Source organism: Grammomys surdaster, unplaced genomic scaffold (genome assembly GCF_004785775.1).
Source record: "Grammomys surdaster isolate TR1022 unplaced genomic scaffold, NIH_TR_1.0 140, whole genome shotgun sequence".
Classification (NCBI taxonomy): domain Eukaryota; kingdom Metazoa; phylum Chordata; class Mammalia; order Rodentia; family Muridae; genus Grammomys; species Grammomys surdaster.
In genome coordinates this window covers 7,632,695-7,652,567 of record NW_021604598.1, presented here as the reverse complement: position 1 = coordinate 7,652,567, position 19,873 = coordinate 7,632,695, and the positions used below count along the sequence as shown (strand labels likewise).

General features: G+C 43.5%; 1 protein-coding gene across 2 annotated transcripts in view; it reads left to right on the top strand.

The window, feature by feature from the left end:
- The first annotated feature begins 237 nt into the window (after positions 1 to 237).
- Jam3 (junctional adhesion molecule 3) overlaps positions 238 to 19,873 on the top strand; it is a 56,793-nt gene continuing 37,157 nt past the window's right edge. Inside the window, exon 1 of one of the 2 annotated variants that reach the window (XM_028763836.1) lies at positions 238 to 368. In XM_028763836.1, the coding sequence (XP_028619669.1) occupies positions 293 to 368 (76 nt within the window). In that variant the 5' untranslated portion in view covers positions 238 to 292. Of the gene's footprint in view, positions 369 to 6,650; positions 6,795 to 19,873 lie in introns of those variants that run through there. The other variant, XM_028763838.1, reaches the window with a different exon arrangement.

Below are 19,873 nucleotides of genomic sequence, written 5' to 3'. Positions count from 1 at the left end.
ATCTGTAGCGATAATCTACAGTTTCATAAATCTACCTCGCCTCCCTCCCAGACACGATTTTTCATTCTCCTCCCGCTAAGTTTATCGACAGGGGTAGCACCTGGAAGCACTGAGCATCTTTGCATCCATAGCAACCAGACTTGAGCTTTTTCGGTCACTATGGTGCCGGCTCTGCCCGGCCGCGTGGTCGCTATGGAAACTGGAGGCGGGTCGCAGGGTCCAGGCAGACTGGGCGCATGCGCACGAGGCCGGTTCTCTGCTCCAAGCCTGAGCCCCTCACATTCCCCTCGACATGGCGCTGAGCCGGCGGCTGCGACTTCGGCTGTGCGCGCGGCTGCCAGACTTCTTCCTGCTGCTTCTCTTCAGGGGTGAGTTGACGCTCCAGTGACGCTAGGAAGTGTGTGGTCTGTGACGATGGGGACCGAGCGGCCCGGGCCGCGGTGGAATAGCGGTTTCGGTGCCCAGGACTCCAGGTCCGGCCGAGGAGCTGAGGGGTGGCCTCTGCGGGAGAGTGGCGGGCGCGGCTCAGCGGGCAGTCGGGTCGGGTCTCGGGCTGACCCGCGTGGATGCGGCTGGTCCTGCAAAGGGACACGGCCCTTTAGAAGGACCGTGGCAGCTGCCTCACGGGCTCTAAAACTTGCTGGAGAAAACACCCCATCAGCAGTGTGGTACCCAGAAGTCTTGGACGACGAGCGGCTTGGGAAGCTCCAGAGGCCTGTCCTCCTGAGAGCTGCTAGGGTCAACAAAGAAGCTCAACTGATCGAGGCCAGCCATCCTTGTGCAGAGACGGGGACTGCACAGGGATAAGCACCTTTGTTGCAGCGTGGTAGAGGAGACCCTGACTCCCAAATAGCATCTGGGTCATTTTGATCTCTGCACACTGCTGAACTTGAAAGTTTTGCTCATTTCTTTTCAGTGGAATTCCTGGGAGACAGTATTTCCCTGGTCGGTCGGGCAAAAGCACTGTAACGTTTACTTTGCAGTTACTTTCCATAAACACCACAGGGCACTTTGAGCTATTATCTCAGTCCTTAAAACAGCACAGTGAAGTGGGTTTGTGAACTCATTTTCAGAGGCTAATATTAGCATTCTTAAAAAAATTATTTCAAGACTGATGAACAAAACAAGCTGTGCCAAACTTAAGGTTGCATAAGGCACCACTCCTTACTCACAAGGTAGCCCAACCCGGACCACTCCTCAACTCTTGGTTTGTTCCTTGGATTTGTTGCCGCCCACGATGTTCTCCAAAATATACAAATTAATACACCAAAGCACTGTTGGAGGGGGGGGGGTCAGGCAAGACAACAAAGCGTTTTTGTGTTTGACGCTTATTCTTGTGGGGTGCTCAGAGCAGTGGTAGAAAACAGGGCTCTGGTGCAGAAGTATTGGAAGCAGGCTTCTGTAGTAAGGATGAGCCTTAGCATATATTTTGACCATAGATTTTTGCTTGATTTTAAATTTTCCAATCAAATGCAGCTGGGAGATAGAGCTGACCAGAGGCTAGCCAGGAGACAGGAGTGTCAGGAATGTCCAGCTCCCACTGTGTTGGTCACACTGACATGTCCTATTCACAGACTAGAACAACTCCCTATTGTTGAAGAGATTTGCTCACATGAAAATCTGCAGTTTTTATTAGCGAAACATTTTGCAGTTGACTTCAGGGATGAATTTCTTCATGATGGTTTGTGAGAAAAGTAGAAACTGCTAAGGGCTCCATAGACTCTTGTCTTAGATGGTGCCCCTCAGGTGGGGCTAATTTGGTGGGTTTCTTGCTATTGAGGGATGGGATTTATTTGCATTCCATAGAAAGATTTCAGCCTAGGACTGAAGGCAAAGATGGAGGTACCAGGATGTATATATAAGTCCACTTGGAAAGCTGTAGCTTTCTTTTTAAAGGAAGGACTTTCCTATTCTATAGCTCTTAGCTTCTGTGTACCTTAAAGCTATACTCTGGGGGGCTAGAGAGATAGCTCAGTGATTATGAAGGGATGTTCTGGCAGAGGACCCAAGTTCTGTTCACAGCACCCAAGTTGATGACTCAGAGAGCATGCAGCTCCAGCCTTGGACGATCTGACACACTTTTCTGAGCTCTGTAAGCACTCACGTTCATCCATGAATATGGCCCCTTCACACATAAGTAAAAGTAAAATAAACCTTTAAAAGTGTGTCATCTTCACAGGGGGACAGCTGTGCCTTTTTAATTTTTAGGACTATGCTTTTCACCAGGTATTGCTATGTACCATTTTCATTTAAAAATGCTAGTTTCTGCCTGCTGTGACTCATGCTTGCAATCCCAAGGCTGTGGAGGCTGAGGCAGGAAGATCACTGTGAGCTTTAGGGAATTCTGGAATACACAGTGAGTTTCAAGTTACCCTGGGGTAGAGTCAGACAACAAAAATTACGAGTTTCCCATTGGATGTGGTGACACATGCCTGTAATCTCAGGACTTGAGGGGCAGAGAGAGGCAGGAGGATCACTGCCAGTTCTTCAAGTCCAGCCTAGGCTATATGGCAGATTCAAGGCATGCCAGGGCTACACAGAGACCATATTTTAAAATTTAAAAAGAAAAAAAAAGGTAATTTCTAACATAGTAAACACTCCATGTAACTACCCCCTTTGCTGTGCTTTATTATGACAACTTAGTGTGAATTATTGTATTTAATTTTAATAACTTAAGACTGTGTTACTGTTTTCCTTTTTTTGTGTTTGAAGAAACACACATGCAGAGGTAAGATGCTTGAGTTGGTACCTCAAGTATTTTAAATTTAGAAGTCTCTAGTCTGTGGCAGTTCAGTCTTTGGCTACTTGTTTATTGTATTTGACAGCGTAGAAATTCTTATTATAGGTCAGTTTAGTGAAATTATCACATGTTCAAAGAGATACTGTTTGTGTATGTATACTATTCCTTGGTGAGGTCGATCACTGGTGTGATTCAGCTTTACAGATGTTGTGCCTCATCCCCTTTTAGGGTGATTATGAGGCAATTCAGTAACTTTCCAGAACTTTTTTTACCAGAGAGAAAACCTTATTTAGAACTAGAACAACAGGTTGTAGTCTTGAAGGCAGTTTTCGAGGTGAAATGTAGAGAAATTTTGGACCAAATATTCTAATTCTTCTGTTTACTTGGACTCCTGAAACATGGTTTAGAATGGCCTACATTGATTGCTTGATTGAACTCAGAGCCTTGAACATTTATAGCCCTTGCCCTTTTATGGTATTTTAATTCCTTTTGATTATTTGATTGTCACAGTCATTGTCAGGGTTGTATGTGTACTTTAAGAAAAACAGAGGAAAACTGATCCCAAAACATGAAGTAGCTAGATCCGCTGCTCACCTCAAATGACGTGTTTATGGTCATGCTACAGCCTGAGGAGACCGAGTGGATAGTTGGTAGTGACCTTAGTCATTAAATGATTGCAGTGTTAAACTCAAGAGTCACAGTGTTCCATCTCCTAGGCTCTGTGGAAGGTGCTTGCAAGGCAGCCCTCAAGGGATAGCCCCAAGTCCATTTTCTGAAAGGCACCAGATGCACAAGCATGCTTTCTGATTGCATATTGTAATAGAAGACGCCACGGACATAGTGCACCCAACTTGCAGCTGTTAGAGGTGCGGTATTAACAGATTCCTTCTTCATAAATCCTTTAAATTCTTTCAAAGCACAAGTGGGGTAAAAGAAAAGAAAATATGTGTGTGAGTGAATTAGATCGTGCAGTTGGCTGAAGACATCCTAGTGATGGGAGACGGATTCTAGATTCTCAAGGTGTTTCCAATCAGGCATGTGATGGCATTAGGGTTGAGTGCACATTTGAAATCTTTGCACGTGCCTCTGAATTCTAACGCTGTAAACATATATCTTTACTGGCATATGAAGAGATCCGGAAACTAATTTGGGTAAGCACATTCTTTTACACTCAGGTTAGCAAGGACACTATCCACACTGAATGGGAGCCTGACAAATTAATTTAATGCCTCTTTGCTGCTTGCTGGGATGCACAGAAATCTACCCGTTTCCAATGTCCCAGGAAACAGTGATTTTTCCTGTTGTGGTGTTTTGGTTTTCTTGTGTCTCTATGGTATTGATTGTGTGCCCTGCGTTGCCTGTTCACCCCACCCCTCAGCACTGTGCGCAGCAGGATTTGTGGTGCTGCTTTGCTCTTCAGTCTATAAGGAAGATTCTTCACTTATGACCTTTTGCCTCTTCTTTTAAAAGTTTATTTTTCAAATAAATGTTTTATTACATTTCGGTTGCTGTGACCAAGCACCATGACCAAGTCAACTTATAAAAGAAAGCACTTAATTTGGGGCTCATGGTTCTGGAGGATTAGAGTCCATGACCATCATGGTGGGGAGCATGGCAGCGGGCAGGCATGCATGGCACTGCCTGCCATAACTAGGAGCTTATATCTTAATCGGTAAGAAGGAGTGAGGGAGAGAAGAGAAGAAGGAAAGAGCTAATTGGGGATGACATGGGCTTTTGAAACCTCAAAGCCCACCCCCCAGTGACACACCTCCTCCAACAGGGCCACACTTCCCCATCCTTCCCAGTTGTGAGCTGCCAGTTGAGTATTGGGAGTCAAACTCAGGTCTTTTGGAAGAAAACCAATGCTCTTAACCACTGAACCAACTCTCCAGTTCCCATAACTTTATTTGTATGAATGTGTACCTGTTTGTCTGTATGTGTACTGTATGTATGCACGTGCCCAGAGAGGCCAGAAGAGGGTGTCAGGTCCCCCAGAACTGGAATTAACAGGTGGTTTGGAGTTAACTCTGTAGGTGCTGCGACCAGAACTGGGTCCTCGGCAAGGGTAGCAAATGGACTTAAATGCTGAGCTCTTTCCAGCCTCTTTATGCATTTGATTTGTAGAGTATCCCAGTACCTCGTTGGTTTACTTTGTTTCTACAATTCAAGTTCTACCAGTCTTGTCTTCTGTTGTGTCTGGTAGCTTCAACTCACAGTCACCTTTCCTGTCTGAATAATCATATTTCATGGTCTGTAGTTCATTTCATTCCAACCAAACATGGTAACATGCCTACGTTATGTCAGGTACTGTTCAGCACAGTAGGGACACATAGTGAGTAAGAAGCCCAGCCCTTGAAGAGCCAACCATAGTATGTCTGTGACCACTCACACTGGGCTTTGGCCATTGGTGTGAGTACAACTAGCAGTGATGTTAAAAAAGAAACTGACCCAGGACAGAGATGGCTCTAGTAAGTCTTGCTTGTCTGTCTTTGTCACTTAAAAGCCAGTTAACATTTTTAACCACTCTGTGTCTAGGCATTTTTAGTATTTCCTATTTTAGTTCAGCGGCTGCAGGAACGTCAGGGTAGTCTCAGTTGTTACTGTCATAGTTGTTGTGGAAGGAAATGGTATTTTCTGTCTTCTACTCTGTGTAGCTGCAAAGTTAAGAGGAAAAACGTGGAGAAATGTTTATCAGGAGCTTTAAAGGACACGGGCTGCCGCTACTACAATTTGTGATTACAGTTATGTAAAACACCAGGGGAAAATGTAGAGATCATTGATGGGTTGTTTCTAAGCAGCAGAGCTCAGGGCTGCTTTTCTTGGCTCTTGCACTTTCCCTTCCTGATTCTTTTGCTCTATTTTTGAAGTCTTTAATGAGGATTTTAAAGAAATATGTATAATTTTTAAAAAGTTGCACCTTGTTTTGATTTCTCATAGCTACAGTACTAAGGTTTTAGATAAGACATTAGTAAAGGGAAAACGTGATTTGTTTAACTACTTGTAGCCTCTGCCTTTATCTAGTTTCTTCACAGCAGCCGAATTGGATAAAGGAGGAATGTCCTTGGAGTTCAGTTGTTTGTTCATGTATTCTTTGTGACACATTTCAGCGATTAATTGCCATTGGCTTTGGGTAGGAGAACAGCTGTGGCGTCCACAAATGGTTAAGGGGGACTGAAGCCTCTCGGGAGTACCTGCCCTGCCCCCCATCATTAGGAACAAACAAAAGAACCCGAGTGATTGCCTGGCTTGCTGCTGCACTTTGATTGAGCACTGCCCTGTGCCAGCCGCTGAGCTCCCGGGGTGGGGTGGGGAGTGCGGGGGATGGGGCAGGGAGTAGGGGGAGGGAATGGTTCTCTAAGGTGATGAGAATAGGGAGGGCAGGTTGCTTTCATGGGAAGCAGAAAGTTATCCACCCGTGTGCCCGTCATTTGTTTCTGTCCAGTGTGGACAGCCCTGTCACTAGAATGAGGTGCAGCTTCGCAGCTGTCTGGAAGCTTCTGGAGGTTGTAGCAGACCCTCAAGACAGCTGCTTCTCTTTCTTTGGCCACGGTTTACATTAAAGCACTTCTACTGTGTTTTGTTCTTTCCTTTGCTAACAAACAGTCTGGTCTTGTGTAGCTCAGGCTTGCCAAGGAACTAATAACTCTGTGTGTCTCTCTGTCTCTGTCTCTCTGTCTCTCTGTCAACCCCCTCCCACCCCCACCGTGTGTGCGTACCTCCCATAATGTCAGAGGTTGATGTCAAGTGACTTCTGTAATTGCTTTCTATCTTATTTTTTGAGACATGGTCTCTCACTGAACTGGGGACTGGTCAGAGTCCACTTGGCAGAGTGGACAGCAAGCCCCAGGGCTTTCTGTCACTACCTGTCCAGAGCTGGGTGTGCAGCTTGTGCTGTGTCGTCTGGCCTTTACTAGGGTTCTGAGGTATCCTTTCAGGTCCTCATGCTTGCATGGCCTCACTGAGTGATTCTTCCACCTCAGCTGTTGGTACACAGGGGTTACAGGTATGTGACACCACACTTGGCTTCCTACTGACCACATAACCGCAGATTTAGGTGAGTAGAAATGGGGAAGAGAAGAAAGTGGAGGAAATAGTGTAGGCAGGGATGTGCTTGGGAGCGTGTAGTGTTTGTTGAGACTCTGGGTTATTTTGATAGACAACAGCTGTTGAATGTGGTGTGCTGAGCATCGTATGGATTGTACCAGACAACAGAGAGTTCAGGCTGCTATAGCATAATATAAACTGAGTGCCTTAAACCATAGGCATTTGTGTCTCACTGTTTTGGAGTCTCAGATGTCTGAGATCAAGGTTGCTAGCAGGTCCAGTTCCTAGGGAGACCTTCTTCCTGGCTTGTGGATGACTACTGTCTTTTCACAGGCTGGAGAAGGAGAGAGAGTTTGATGTCTCTTATAGCAGCTACTATCCCATAATGGGGTCCTACCCTCATGACCTAAGCCCAGTTACTTTTTAAAGCCAGCTAATACCATCTTATTGGGGATTGAGGCTTCACCATGAGCTTTAGGAGAACACGAACTTGAGCTGCCTTAACTGGTCTCAGCACTCAGTTTTATTTACAGGTACTGAATTTGTAGATGTGGAGTCTGAAGCCTGGCCCAAGGTCACAATAAACAAAATAGCCATTCCCAAAGTGGGGCATCTGTAGTGCTCTCTCCATAGCTCAGGGGCCAGTGGACAAGAAAAGGCAGAAATAGAGCATGAAAGAGCCTGAAGTATGTGACACTGTCTTTTGGGCGTAGTATAGCATTGTACCCTTGAGCTCTCAACAGCTGGATTACCTGATTGGACTTGTCACCATTGGAAGTGTGGAAATTTGTTTGTCAGTTGGAAGGAGGAATATGTATGAACAAAAGAAGTCAAGAAGATTGCAGAGGAAAGGTCACCTAAAAAGTATTATTAATAGTCTTAGTAATGGTCTGTAGAATGGATATCCTGGTTCTAGACTGGGTTTTGTTTATATTCTGGACCCTTCCCTTTTAGCTGTGGACAGTCTGTTCCAAGACACCCAGAAGATTCCTAAACCTAGATAGAGCAGAAAGAACCCTGTGTGTCCTGTGACATTTCCTGTACACAACATGCAAACACCATGCCTTTTTTCTCTCAATTAAGCACTTACTGTGTCGTGTACTGTGGCTGAGATTTACGAAGTTTTTGGACAATGAAATACAATTGATGTCTTTTTTCCTTCACACTTTCATAGTTAGAAGATACATCAAATGATTCCTTTTTTTTGGTTATCAAGTGAAGAATTTTCAGCTTTTCACTGAAGAGTAGCACTGTGTGGCTTCTCTGTGCCATGTCTGAATTGCCAGTGTTAGGGCCACTGAGTAAAATCAGGGTTACATGGATACGGTCTGTAGTGATGGTTGACCCTCCAGCCAGATGCCTCCTTAAGTGAACAGTGAGCCATCATGGTGTAGACATGATGGATAAGGGAGTGATCCATGTCCTAGGTAGGACGAGCAGGACAGCATCAGCTTTTATCTCAGCAGAGTGGCCTACAGTTTCTAACTTAGGAACTGCAGCTTTTGGAATTTTCATTTGCTGTTCCAGGATGTAGCTGACCTCAGGTAACTAAAACTGCTGATGGGGGAGGTGGCGCTTGTGTCTGAAAAACCGTACCTAGGGTTAATGTAGTTCTTCAAGTGCATATCTACTGGACATGTTATTTTAGGACTTGTCAGTCGTTTTGCCTTAGAACTTAGAGAGAGGATGAACAAGGGACGTGTGTATGCTCAGCTCTCTGGTTGAGAAGTTTAGAGTGGTATCCATTTCCTCCTCTATAATGCTAATTTTTTCCCTAGCTACATTAAAAGTCGTTTTTCTCCTTTCCCCTTCTTTTTTGGGGGAGGGACATTTTGAAATGTTTCTGCAGTGTGTCACTAAGGTGAGTTTCTTTTTGGTTTTCTACTTAGATTTTATTGTTTATATATCTATGTTTTTTTTCCCCCTGTGTATTAAGTATTTGTTCAAATAGTCATCTTTTATTTTCTTATCCTTTCAACTTGGGGCTCTGACTAAATTCGTTCAGATACTGTGTCCTCCAAGACTGTTTTTTTCCCCTGTCATACTGTTATATTCTTGCCTGTGTAAGCTATTCTGAATTCTGCAACTAGCTATTTCTGCTTCTAGCCTTATCTGTTATTGAACCAATGCCTGGAGGACTTTCCCCTACTGATTATTATGTTCATTTCTGAAATCTTACTTAGTTCTTTTTGGAACTTTATGCTTAAGGTTTCAGCCTTTGAAAAACTTGAGGCTATGTGTGTATAATCAGCCCTGGTTATCAGGACACTCACCCAGGAGGGACTTGAGTGTGAGCCCAGTTTGGGATACAGGTTATAGCTGATCCTTTGGCTACTTTGTGGGTTCTTCTTTCTTCCACCTTTTTGAACCCTTTTCCACTTTTTCAACCTCCTAACACTAGATATGAGAAAAAAAAATGGGTAGAGAACAAAAGGGAACATTATTAGACCACTTCCTGCTGATTAGGGCCTTCAAGTTTCTTGGAGCAAATTTGATCTTCCTTGCTATCAGAATATCTAATTTTTTTCTCCTTTTTTTCCTTTGCTCACAAGTACTTAATAAACTGGGACCAACAACAAACCAACCAAAAATCCCACACCAGCTCTGGGGCCTAGCATTTTTAATATCCTCTGAAAAGTCCCCAGAACTCCAAATGTGGCAAAACCTGAAAAACTACCTGCAGCTGACAAAAATTGCACCTCTGCTAGAGCATGAGGCAAATCATAGCCAGCTGCAGTGGATAGTCTGAAGCAGCCCCATATCCCACACCTGGGATTAAATGAAAACATTCTTAAATAAATTTCCATGTTTTTCAAAAAAACAAAAATTCCAAAATTGTCACTACAATAAGTTGAAATCCTGGCTCACTCAACATGCAAACAAATTTTAACATTTATTCATAGCTATCTTAGTTTCTGTATTCGATATTCCAATATCTAAAGTGTTAGGCATCTAAATCTCATGTTTCTTGTTTCTTGTGACTTTTACATGTAGGGTTTTGCTTCTTTGCTTATAAGGAACAAGATTCATCTGTGACAACTAGGCCTAACTCAAGGATGCTTATTTTGAGACCAGGCGTCTACCCAGGGCCAGCTACCAGTTGCCACCTCTAGGGTGACTGTTGTCCTTTGCAGGATCCCTGGAGTCATTTGAAAATGTTAGGCTCTACTTCCTTTTATTCCCTTCGGCTCAAGAGCATGTGCTCTCAGTGCCCCCTCCCTGCTTTCTGGTTTAGCCCAAGCTATTTCTGTTTGTCCTCTTACTATCTCCTCACTGCCTGTGAGTCCACTGTGAGTACAGTGTCTAACCTGGGAAGATCTTGCTGTTGGGGTGAATTGCATTTCCAGAAAGCTCTATTTTACTTGTTTCCTCTTTTGATTAACAGAAGAGCTATACAAGTTTTGTTTAATGTTTGCCATGAAAGGAATGCTGTTGTCATTCAAATATAATTTGCTATAGTTTACACACTTCCAAGATGGTGGACAGTCCCTGGGGAAAGAGTGCAGATGACACTGCTCTAGGGCTGGGGCTCTGTAGCTTTAGTCATATGCCTAGTCCTGCAGTGGTAATCTCTGACCTTTATCTGTCATTCAGGACATAGCAACATAGATAGGAGAGTTACAGTCACCCAAAGTGGAAGTCACTGCAGTGACAGCTGTAAGTGAGACATCCTGAGGCCAGGGACAAAGGTGACCTAGGGCTTCCAGCTGAAATAGGAGATTCTTCCTTGTTCAGGATGAGTGTTAGCTTAAAAGGACAGAGGCCACCCACTGCACCCTGTTCATCTCTACACACTTTCTGGGCGATTGAAGGAGCACTGTATTGTGGGTTGAACAACGGTCTAGATTCTTTCCAGATATGTGATTCGTATTTGGATCTCAGGGAACTAATACTGCTTTTAATCCAAATAACTAAAACCTCTTCTCTTACACTGTTGTTAGATAATGGTTTTTAGTTTCGAATGTTAGATCCAAAGACGTGATTTTCCAGACATCTGGCAAAGTTAAGTGATTAGCTGAACTAATGTATGTATTCATTCTTTATAATTGTATTTGAGAGTTTTAAAACTTGAACAGCAAACTCTTCTGGCCAACATTTAGATATGGTCTGGAGCCAGGTAAGCTTCATTTGAAGCCTACTATGAGAGGTTGGAAAAGCTCGTGCTCAGAGCCACAAGTGTTTATCACCCTCCTCCTCAAATCTCTTACTAGATCTAGTATTTCAAGAGTTCCTGCTTTTATTTATCAAGAATCAAAGAGACATAGGTAATTGGTTGGGTTGCATTATTAATTAGACTGAATTCTTTAGTGCCTACTGTTTGTCACTGTGACAGCGCATAAAGTGTTAAGGGAGGAAGGGTTTGCAAAACTCACTGATTCAGAATTTGCCGTGCATCACGTCTTGGAGGAGTATGGCAGGGCTAACATCATGGAGGCTGGGGAGTGTATCCAGGTGGAAAAAAGGAAGAGGAGGAGACAGGGAAGGAGGGAGAGAGACAAATAGATGGAGAGACAGCCACACAGGTGTGCTTACTAGTAATCTCCAGGGCCTAAGCATTAATGCTTATCAGATAGGGCATTTTCTCTGCTGCTGTATTTGGTTTGGCTATAAGCTGTTTGGCTGTATTTATTCATTTACTTAAATTTGATGTATATGTGTGTTTTTGCCTACATGTATGTATGTGTACCATGTGTGTGCTTGGTACATACTGAGGCCAGAAAAGAGTGTCAGAGCCTCTGGAACTGGAGTTATAGATGATTGTGAGCTGCCAGGTGGGTGCTGAGAACTGAACCCTGTTCCTCTGTCAGAGCAACAGGTGACCTTAGCCTTTGAGTCACATCTCCAGGCTCAGTTGTCTGACTTTACAGAATGAGTTTGGAACCTTAGCTGTGAGTCTATAAAGCTATCACTCAATGAGAACAACCATGTCTTTTCCATATCTTTTTTTTTTGAAGGCAGTGTTTTAGACCCAAGGGGACACAAACTTGTGTTTTGGAAACATCATAGTAAAAGATGAAAATTAAAACCTTTTCCAAAAATATTTTTTTATGTCCATATCTATTAATTTCAGTGGAAAAAGTGGGAGTAGCAGCAGGTAAAGGGGCTTGCTGCCTGGTACCTTAAGTTCAGTCCTTGGGACTCACATGGTTCCCAGGACCTTCATAGCTGGCTCTTAAGGACATGTAACCTCAGCTCCAGGAGATCTAACACCATCCTCTGACTGCTGGGGATGAGCACCTGCACTTGGACACACACTGACATATACATAAAAAGTAAGTCTTTAAAAAATTAAATCGTAAAAGTGTGCATGTTACTTGAGGGAGGATAATCTCTGTCTCAGGAGATAGCAGAGGTAAGCCACCACACAGGGAACAAGAATATACAGGGATGAGTTTGTGGCTGGAGTTTCTTGTCCATCATCTACCTCTGATGTCCATTTATCACCCCCCAGGCACTACTGTTTACAGCTTTGCGGGGGAGGGAGGTATGGACCCCACTGAGGTCGAAGATCTTAGGCCATGGCTAAAGCCTCACTTGCTGTTTGCAAGCTGCAGGAAGCCATTCCTCAGGGTGAGTTCAGGCTAGGTGACTGTTGAGGTGTATGTTTTGTGTTTTGTTCTTGAGCTCACAGAATTTACTCTCTGTGCTTCTCTTGTCAAGTACATTTGCTATGTGTGAAGTAAATAAGGTTTACTGAAACCTGGTTGCTTCTATTCTTACCTGTGAACAGCACCTTTTACCTCACACATTTTGAAAGCCTTTTAAGAGACTTCGAGGAAGAAAATTAGCTCAGGTTTGAAGATTCCAGTTAAGAAAACAATAATCTTTATCAGAGTATCATGCACATATACAGTGAGACATGATTATTCCAATCCTCCAGCTTCTCCTTAAGGCCCTGCAATAAAGCTTCCTCAGAATTTGTGTGTGTGTGTCTTTTTTTCTTTTCTGTTTTTCTGTTGGTGCTGCCCATACGTGTGTCAGATGGGGCCATACACTGGAGCACAGGAAATCTACCAGTGGCCATGTATTTACAAAAGAATGGTTCTCCTTTCCCAGAAGCTCATCTGCCAGTAACGCCTCTGTAAGGATGGGACCTGAGGAGCACCTCATTCCTGCTGGGGTTTTGGCTGTACTGCTCCTGTACAGGACACTGTTAGCTGATGAGCGTGACACCAAGGCACACATTTCATAGTCCCCTCCTCCAACTCATACATTCTTTCTACTTCCTTTCCCCTGATGTTGCCTGGGACTTGGTGGTGGGGGCAGCGGTGGCAGTGGTGGGATGGTATGTGATAAAGGTGCTCGTTGAGAACTGAGCCCTCAGTTTCTTATTCGCAGCATGTTGACAGCCATGCATCTCTCTAGCAACTGCTGCCCAGTGCAGGAAGAACAGCCCCGGCCTGAATTTAACCGTATGTATTAAATACAATTTGAGGATGTTCCATTTGAACAAATCAACCCTTTGGGCTTCTGTCTTAGGTTCTTCCTTCCCAGCCATGGGAATTAGCCCAAGATTATATACCAAGGCATGAAATTCCCTTCTGTGGAGCAGGCCTCAGAGCCAGTCAGAACACCATTAGTTACTCCATAATAGTCATGCCACTAATGTACACATTGCCATATATCTTGCCTGGTAGGTTAGTATTGTAGTGTGCAAGACCCAGTGCTGGGTAAGAAAGACTACTGAAGTATTTCTCTCTGGTTGTTTGTATAGTACCTTCTGATGGAAGCTAGGAATCTAGGCAGGAGAGAGAGAGATTCCTGGTAGGTTCAATTGCTTTCTCAATGTCCTGTAGCCAAAGTGAGTGATTAAGACCTGGGTTTTAGTCTTATGACTTATCCCCTTTTTTCTGTTATTTGTAGTGGAAGAATCATGTGACCTGCTTTGTTGTAAAGCCTTGATGACCCATGAAAATCCCCTTTCTTTCAAGGGAAAATGACTAGGTGTAGCTTTCTAGATATAGCCTTTCCCTCTTTTCGTGTCTGTGTCATGCCTTCCAAAGAGGGGCTGGGAGATGAAGCTGGGTGCTAGAGCACGGCCCCTTTCCCCTCTTGCTTCTTGCACATGGCATTGTAATAAGGATAAGTTGATACTAAAACTGTGATAGTTGATTTTCTACTGGAGGACCCTGAGATTGGTCGTGTGCTGCCAGGTTCCGTGGAGCCTCACTGTCTCTGAGTGACTGCTGTGTTGGTGTCCTACAGTCCATTGCTGCAGCTGACCTGTGCACTGCAGGGCATCACCTTTCTTCTTGTTCCTTTTCAGCTCTCTCCATGACATCCAGCTTTATGGATTCTTTGTGCAGCCTCTTGGTAGAACTTTAGTCTGAGGCAACCTCCTTCTCTTCTATTTATCAGAGCCAGCATAAGCTAAATCTGGCTTGACTCACTCCTGCTGCGTCCACTCTCGGCCCTTTCCTTATCTAGAAACCAGCAGTACTACATACCTCTGGAGTTATTTTACAAACTACTGGCTATATAAAGTACTAACAGTAATAAAAATAACTTACTAGCATACTACAGTTCAGATGAAATCATTTAGTTTCTGGTGGCTCACACCCAGGCTAGGTGTACTACACCAGTCTGTGCTGCATCGCAAGGTCCTGTCTTAAAAACAAAAACAAAAGGAAATAAATTAACAAATAATAAATTCACAGTTCATGTGGAAAATACTCAGTAGAGTTCCTGGCATGACCACAAGTGCTTTTTTTAGGTTTGCTTTTCAGTGCTAAGCAGTCAAGACTTACTGTTATCAACCCCTGTTGCTGCAGCTACATATGTTAAGCCCCAATTTATTTGATTCTTAGTTATCTAGAGACAAAGTGAAGTTGCCTAGATGGCTTCTGGTCCTCACCGATGAAGGAAGCACTTCCAAGGCCCTGAATCTCATCTAATAACATGCCCTTGGTTTTGCCAAAGATGTTTTATCTATAATTAAGATTTCTTTTCTTCTACTTTGCCTTTTCCCCTCTTGTACTTCTGGTTATACAGGTGGTGATAGGATAGCCACAGACATTTTTTCCCAGGTAATGGGACTTGATTTGGTAGATTGCAATTTTTTTGTATCCCTGAAGACAGGAGTTTCTCTATGTTGCCCTGGCTGCCCTAGAACTCACTCTATAGGCCAGGTTGGCCTCAAACTCGGAGATCTGCCTGGCTCTGCATCTCAAGTGCTGAGATGTGCTGCCACCCCCCATAGGAGGTTGCAAATTAAAAAAAAAAAATTTAAATTCCTATGTTGCAAAAATATTATGTTCAAAATGTCCTCTAGAATTTTTCTGCAAAACATTAATCAAACACTAATCAAATTTTAAAATTTGTGAGTGAAGAAGAAACATTCTTTCAGACATTTAGACATTCTTAGTCTCAGAAAGTGGTTCCCTGCTTATTTATAGAGAAGATTAAACCTCTTTGCCTGGGACACATTTTTCTTGCCTGAACCAGGAAACCCTGAAGTTTAGTGGAAATTCCAGCATCTTTAGAAGCAAAGGAGCTGCCACTGTACCTCAGAGTTTACACTAAGAACAAATGTGTGGTTCAATAAATACTCTTAATGGCTGAAGCTGTTTGTGTGGTACATATGTATAATTCCAGCTCTCAGGAGACTGAGGCAGGAGGATTATGAGTTCCAGGATGGCTTAGTAAGACTGTCTTAAACAAACGATAGAGGACGCCATGGCTCAAAGGGCACATTACTAGACTGGCCTCCGTTTTATGAGGTGTGTTTATACTTCGGAGTTTTAGTTGTTTTATTTTTTCCCATAACATTCCCTATGTTTCATATTCTGAGGTTATTGTGTTATCATTTTTGGGCGATGGACATTTTTTGGGGGGAGGGGTGGGCAGAAAGGAATGAGAGAAAAGAAAACTCCCAACCCAGCAAAGTTCACCACTCAAAGATACAACTAGCCACATGCAAGGGTGTTAAAGTAGAGAGAGCATTGTAGAATTAATTAAGTCCTGGCCTTCCTGAGTTTTCCTAGATTATAATCATATTCATTTCATGTCTTTAGTTGAAGTCTTTAGAGTCTGGAAGTATGAATTGTTTAAGTTAGAGGCATATACTGGACAGCAAATCTTGGAATTTGCCTTGTTGTAGACCTCGATAGATAAGAAAATTTCCTTTGTCTATATAGTTCCCCTGCATTGGGCTTCTGTACATGAAGCTGTTTGATAAAATCTTGTTACTTAGTAACTGGGCTCTGTCCCTGGTTCACACTGTTGATCCAACTTATTCATTCACCCTTCCCTGTTGTTTTCTACCCATAGACAAATTCTTACCCATCTACTCACATAGACATGCAGGGTGCTGAATTTTAGAGTGGAGAGATGCGGTAAGGCAGGACCTTTCAATTTCATGTGCTGTGGTAAAAATATGCCGCAGCAGTGGGCGATTCCCGGAGGCAGTCCATGCTGACAGGTCCCACATACACGAGAAGGTCTAGGGTTCCAAAGGCTGGAGGCTTTGGCGGTGGCAGGTCCCAATGACACGAGGAAGTCCTTGGTTCCAGAAAGGTTTATTTTCATGGCAGATGGTGGATGGATTTGGATGTACCCCCCTGAAACTCAGGGCAGACCTGAGTTAAATAGGGAGGGAGAAAGGGGGAGGTTATGGGAAGAATGCTTAATTTGCTCCACCCTCTGGCCTTCATTAGTATGTAAATCCCTAGGGCCTGAGGCCTATTAGTCACACCCTCTAACTGTGCACTTTGGGAAGGGCTGTAATGATCTACATGACTGAACAATGTAGGTCCATGGAGACTAGACTGCATGTCAGAATCCTGGGTTCTGGGGATGTGGCCGAATGCCTGCTGTTTCTCCCTTGGAGTCTTGGGGTTCCAGGCCCATGCCCAGCCATGAACCAAGATACCCTTATGCAGTCCCACAGTGTGCCGCTGAGCATTGAGAAGCTCACTGCATGCCAGGACACCTGAATGTTTCCGGATGTGGGTGTCAGTATCCCTGCTGAGCATCACTGTAAGTCAGCTTGCTTACACCACTGCTGTAAGTCTGGTCAGCAGAAGGCAATTGAGGCCTACAGAACTGAGCAACAAGCTTTAGATCATATGACTATATAGTGATATAACTGGGTCTGAAGATCCAGCTTCATGAATCAACTTGACAGATGTTCAGTGTTTATCTGCTGCGCAGTACTCAGTGTTCTGCTGTGAGCCATAGAGTAATTACGTTTGAGGTGAATGTCGAGTATCGATAACCACTGAATTCCAGTCTAGGGAAACAAGTAGGAATACATCTCTGGAATCTGATAGCCATTGCCCAAATAAAATTAACTGCTTTAGGCTTATGTTGAACTCTTCTGTATTTTCCATTTGTACTTTTTATGCTTTCCAGTTTATCCTTTTTAATAAAGGCAAAAATCTACATGGTAATCTTTTAGTACTTTTGTTGTTTTGTTCCACTTTATCGTAATGTCCTGAGTCTTCAATGTACAGAAATTCTGGATTCACTTGGAAATAAGCAAGAAAAGTCGTAAAGGAGGGTCCCAGAGAAATGTGAACTTGCGTGGTGCTGCACGCCTGTAATCACTGCACTCGAGATAGGGGAAGGAAGAGCAGCAGTTCAAGGCCATCCTTGGCTATATTGAGTTTGAAGCCAGACTGTCCTTCATGAGACTCTATCAGTCAAACAAAAAGTTAAGTACAGTTGGTTCTCAGAAAGAAACTAAATGTCAGACAGGGACATCCAGAACTATTAAGCAAACATTTGTTTAAGGTTGGTTCACATTGTCTGAACATTGGGATTCCAGAGTTCTTTCAAGCTTTTAGCTGTGAAATCTCTCGGCTGTGGTTCAGTCATGAGTAGGACCTTTCCTCTGGTGGTTATGTAACAAAGCCATTTATCTTTGCCGGTTGCCTGAGCTACTTGCTGTGTTGAAGACCTCAAACGCTTTGCTTTGAAGATGCTTTTCTTCTTAAATGTACCGAGATTTCTGGATTTATAATTGGGTTGTTATATAATGTGATTCTAAAACTGAATTTAGAACATGAAAGAGCTTTGAGTCCCATGGTCAGCCTACCAGGGGTCACATCCTTAAAATAAACCAACTGTCTACACCCAAAAGCCATCAACTGTCAGTAGCTCCTCAGGAAGATATTGGGCGATTTGTGAGTCCTTCCCCATCACTACTGGAATGTCTCAGGCTTGATCTTGTACATGTAACCATATTTGCTGCAGTGAGTTCATAAGTTCAGTGGTTCTGCCATGTCCAAAAACACCGTTTTGCCCCAGTCCTCTGACCTCTGGCCCTTACGTTCTTTCCACCCCTCTTCTGCTGTTAACCTCGAGTCTTGGGGGGCGGGGGGTGGGGGGAGAGGAGATGTGATAAAGGTGTCCCATTTGTGGCTGACCTTTATTGTTTACACTCTACTTGTGAGTTTCTGTTTAATTATTGTCCGGTGCACAGTGGCTTCTCTGATATGGTCAGAGAGCTACACTAATGTACGGGCACTATGTCATTTTATAAGGCATTTGAGGGGCTGGAGAGCTGGCTCAGTGAATCAGAGTACTGGCTGCTCTCCTAGGGGACCCAGGCTTGATTTCCAGCACCTACACGGTGGCTCACAACCATCTCAGTGGATCCAGTGCCCTCTCCTGGTCTCTGTAGACACTAGTTATGTTATTGGTCTACTGACATGCAGGCAAAACACCTATGCATATATGCAGAATGAATGAATGAATGCTTTGAGCATCTGCAGGTTTTTGTACTGAAGTCTCCTTATTCCTGTTGTCCAGATTCCAATTCAGTATTGTACCCTAGTCTGCTTTCCTTTAAGCAGAGAGTGGTTCTCTGATGTTTCCAGCCACTCTGTACTTCAGATTGACAATATACTTCTGTATATTGGAGTGTGCATTTGGTTACCAATAAACATTTTGATTCTCTCCTCCTTTGGTAGACAGTGCCTAGATCTAGACAAGTAACTAACCCACCAAATGTTAACATATTTAAATTGGCCTAATATTATTAAACATTTGTTGGATGCTCATGGATGTTGTTACTTTCCAGAATGGTTTATTGATTACTTACAGAGTGTCTTGGAGGTTGTGAAAAGGGCTCCAGTTACTGTCACTTTAGGATATACTACAACCCCTTTGCCCTTGAATTCAAAGAGACCTCAGGCCTTCACTGAGACCTCAGAATGAGGTCAGCACCTTCTGATAGGAATGGAAATTGCGACTGCCTCCATTTTCTTTAGCCATCCTCCTCCCCAGAAGTTTTCACTAGAACCAGTTTCTAAGAGGAAAAGCTGGTGGATTGTGGCCACAGTTGTTAATATCTGTGGTAGGTGCTCTGCATTTCAAGACCTTTGCTAATTGGACTATCCCAGCTGCTCACTGTGCTGCATGATGCAGTTGGGAACAGGGCACATGACACTTCATTAAAAAAAAAAGTTTAAAGATTATTTTATTTTGTATCATTAACTGTTTTTGGTTGTGTGTATGCATGTGTACGTCTTGTATGCCTGGTGCCCTCTGGAGGCCAGAGAGGGCATTGAATCCTCCAGAACTGGAATTAACATGGTTGTGAGCCACTGTGTAGGTTCTGGGAATCAGGAATTCTTTGGATATGCAGCCAGTGGCTTTAAGTGCTGAGCCATCTCTCCAGCCCCTGGCATCACTTTCTTTTTGTTAGATTTATTTATTTTACGTATGAATGTATTGCCTGCCTGGATGCATGTATGTGCACTGTGTGTATTGCAGGTGCTTGATGAGATCAGAAGAGAGCATTGGAGTCCCTGGAACTGGAGTGGTGGTTATGAGCCACTATGTGGTTGCTGGGAACCTTGGACCTAGTGCCTCCCCCATCGTTTTTGAGACCTGTGAAATCATTTGGTGAACCTTCCTGGAGCATGATGACACAATTTAATTCCTTTTGCAGAAGCATTTCTTAAATCTAAATGTCTGTTGCAGCTTGAAGGAACAGGCTCATTTCTAGCTGTGGCAATAGCGCTTGTTTTACTTTACAAACAGAGAATAAAAATGAAGTGTGGAAAATCCAAACAGTGAAGAACTGAAAACAAGTCAGAACTGTTTTCCAATGTTAGCTGTATTTCTGTCTGGATAACACTT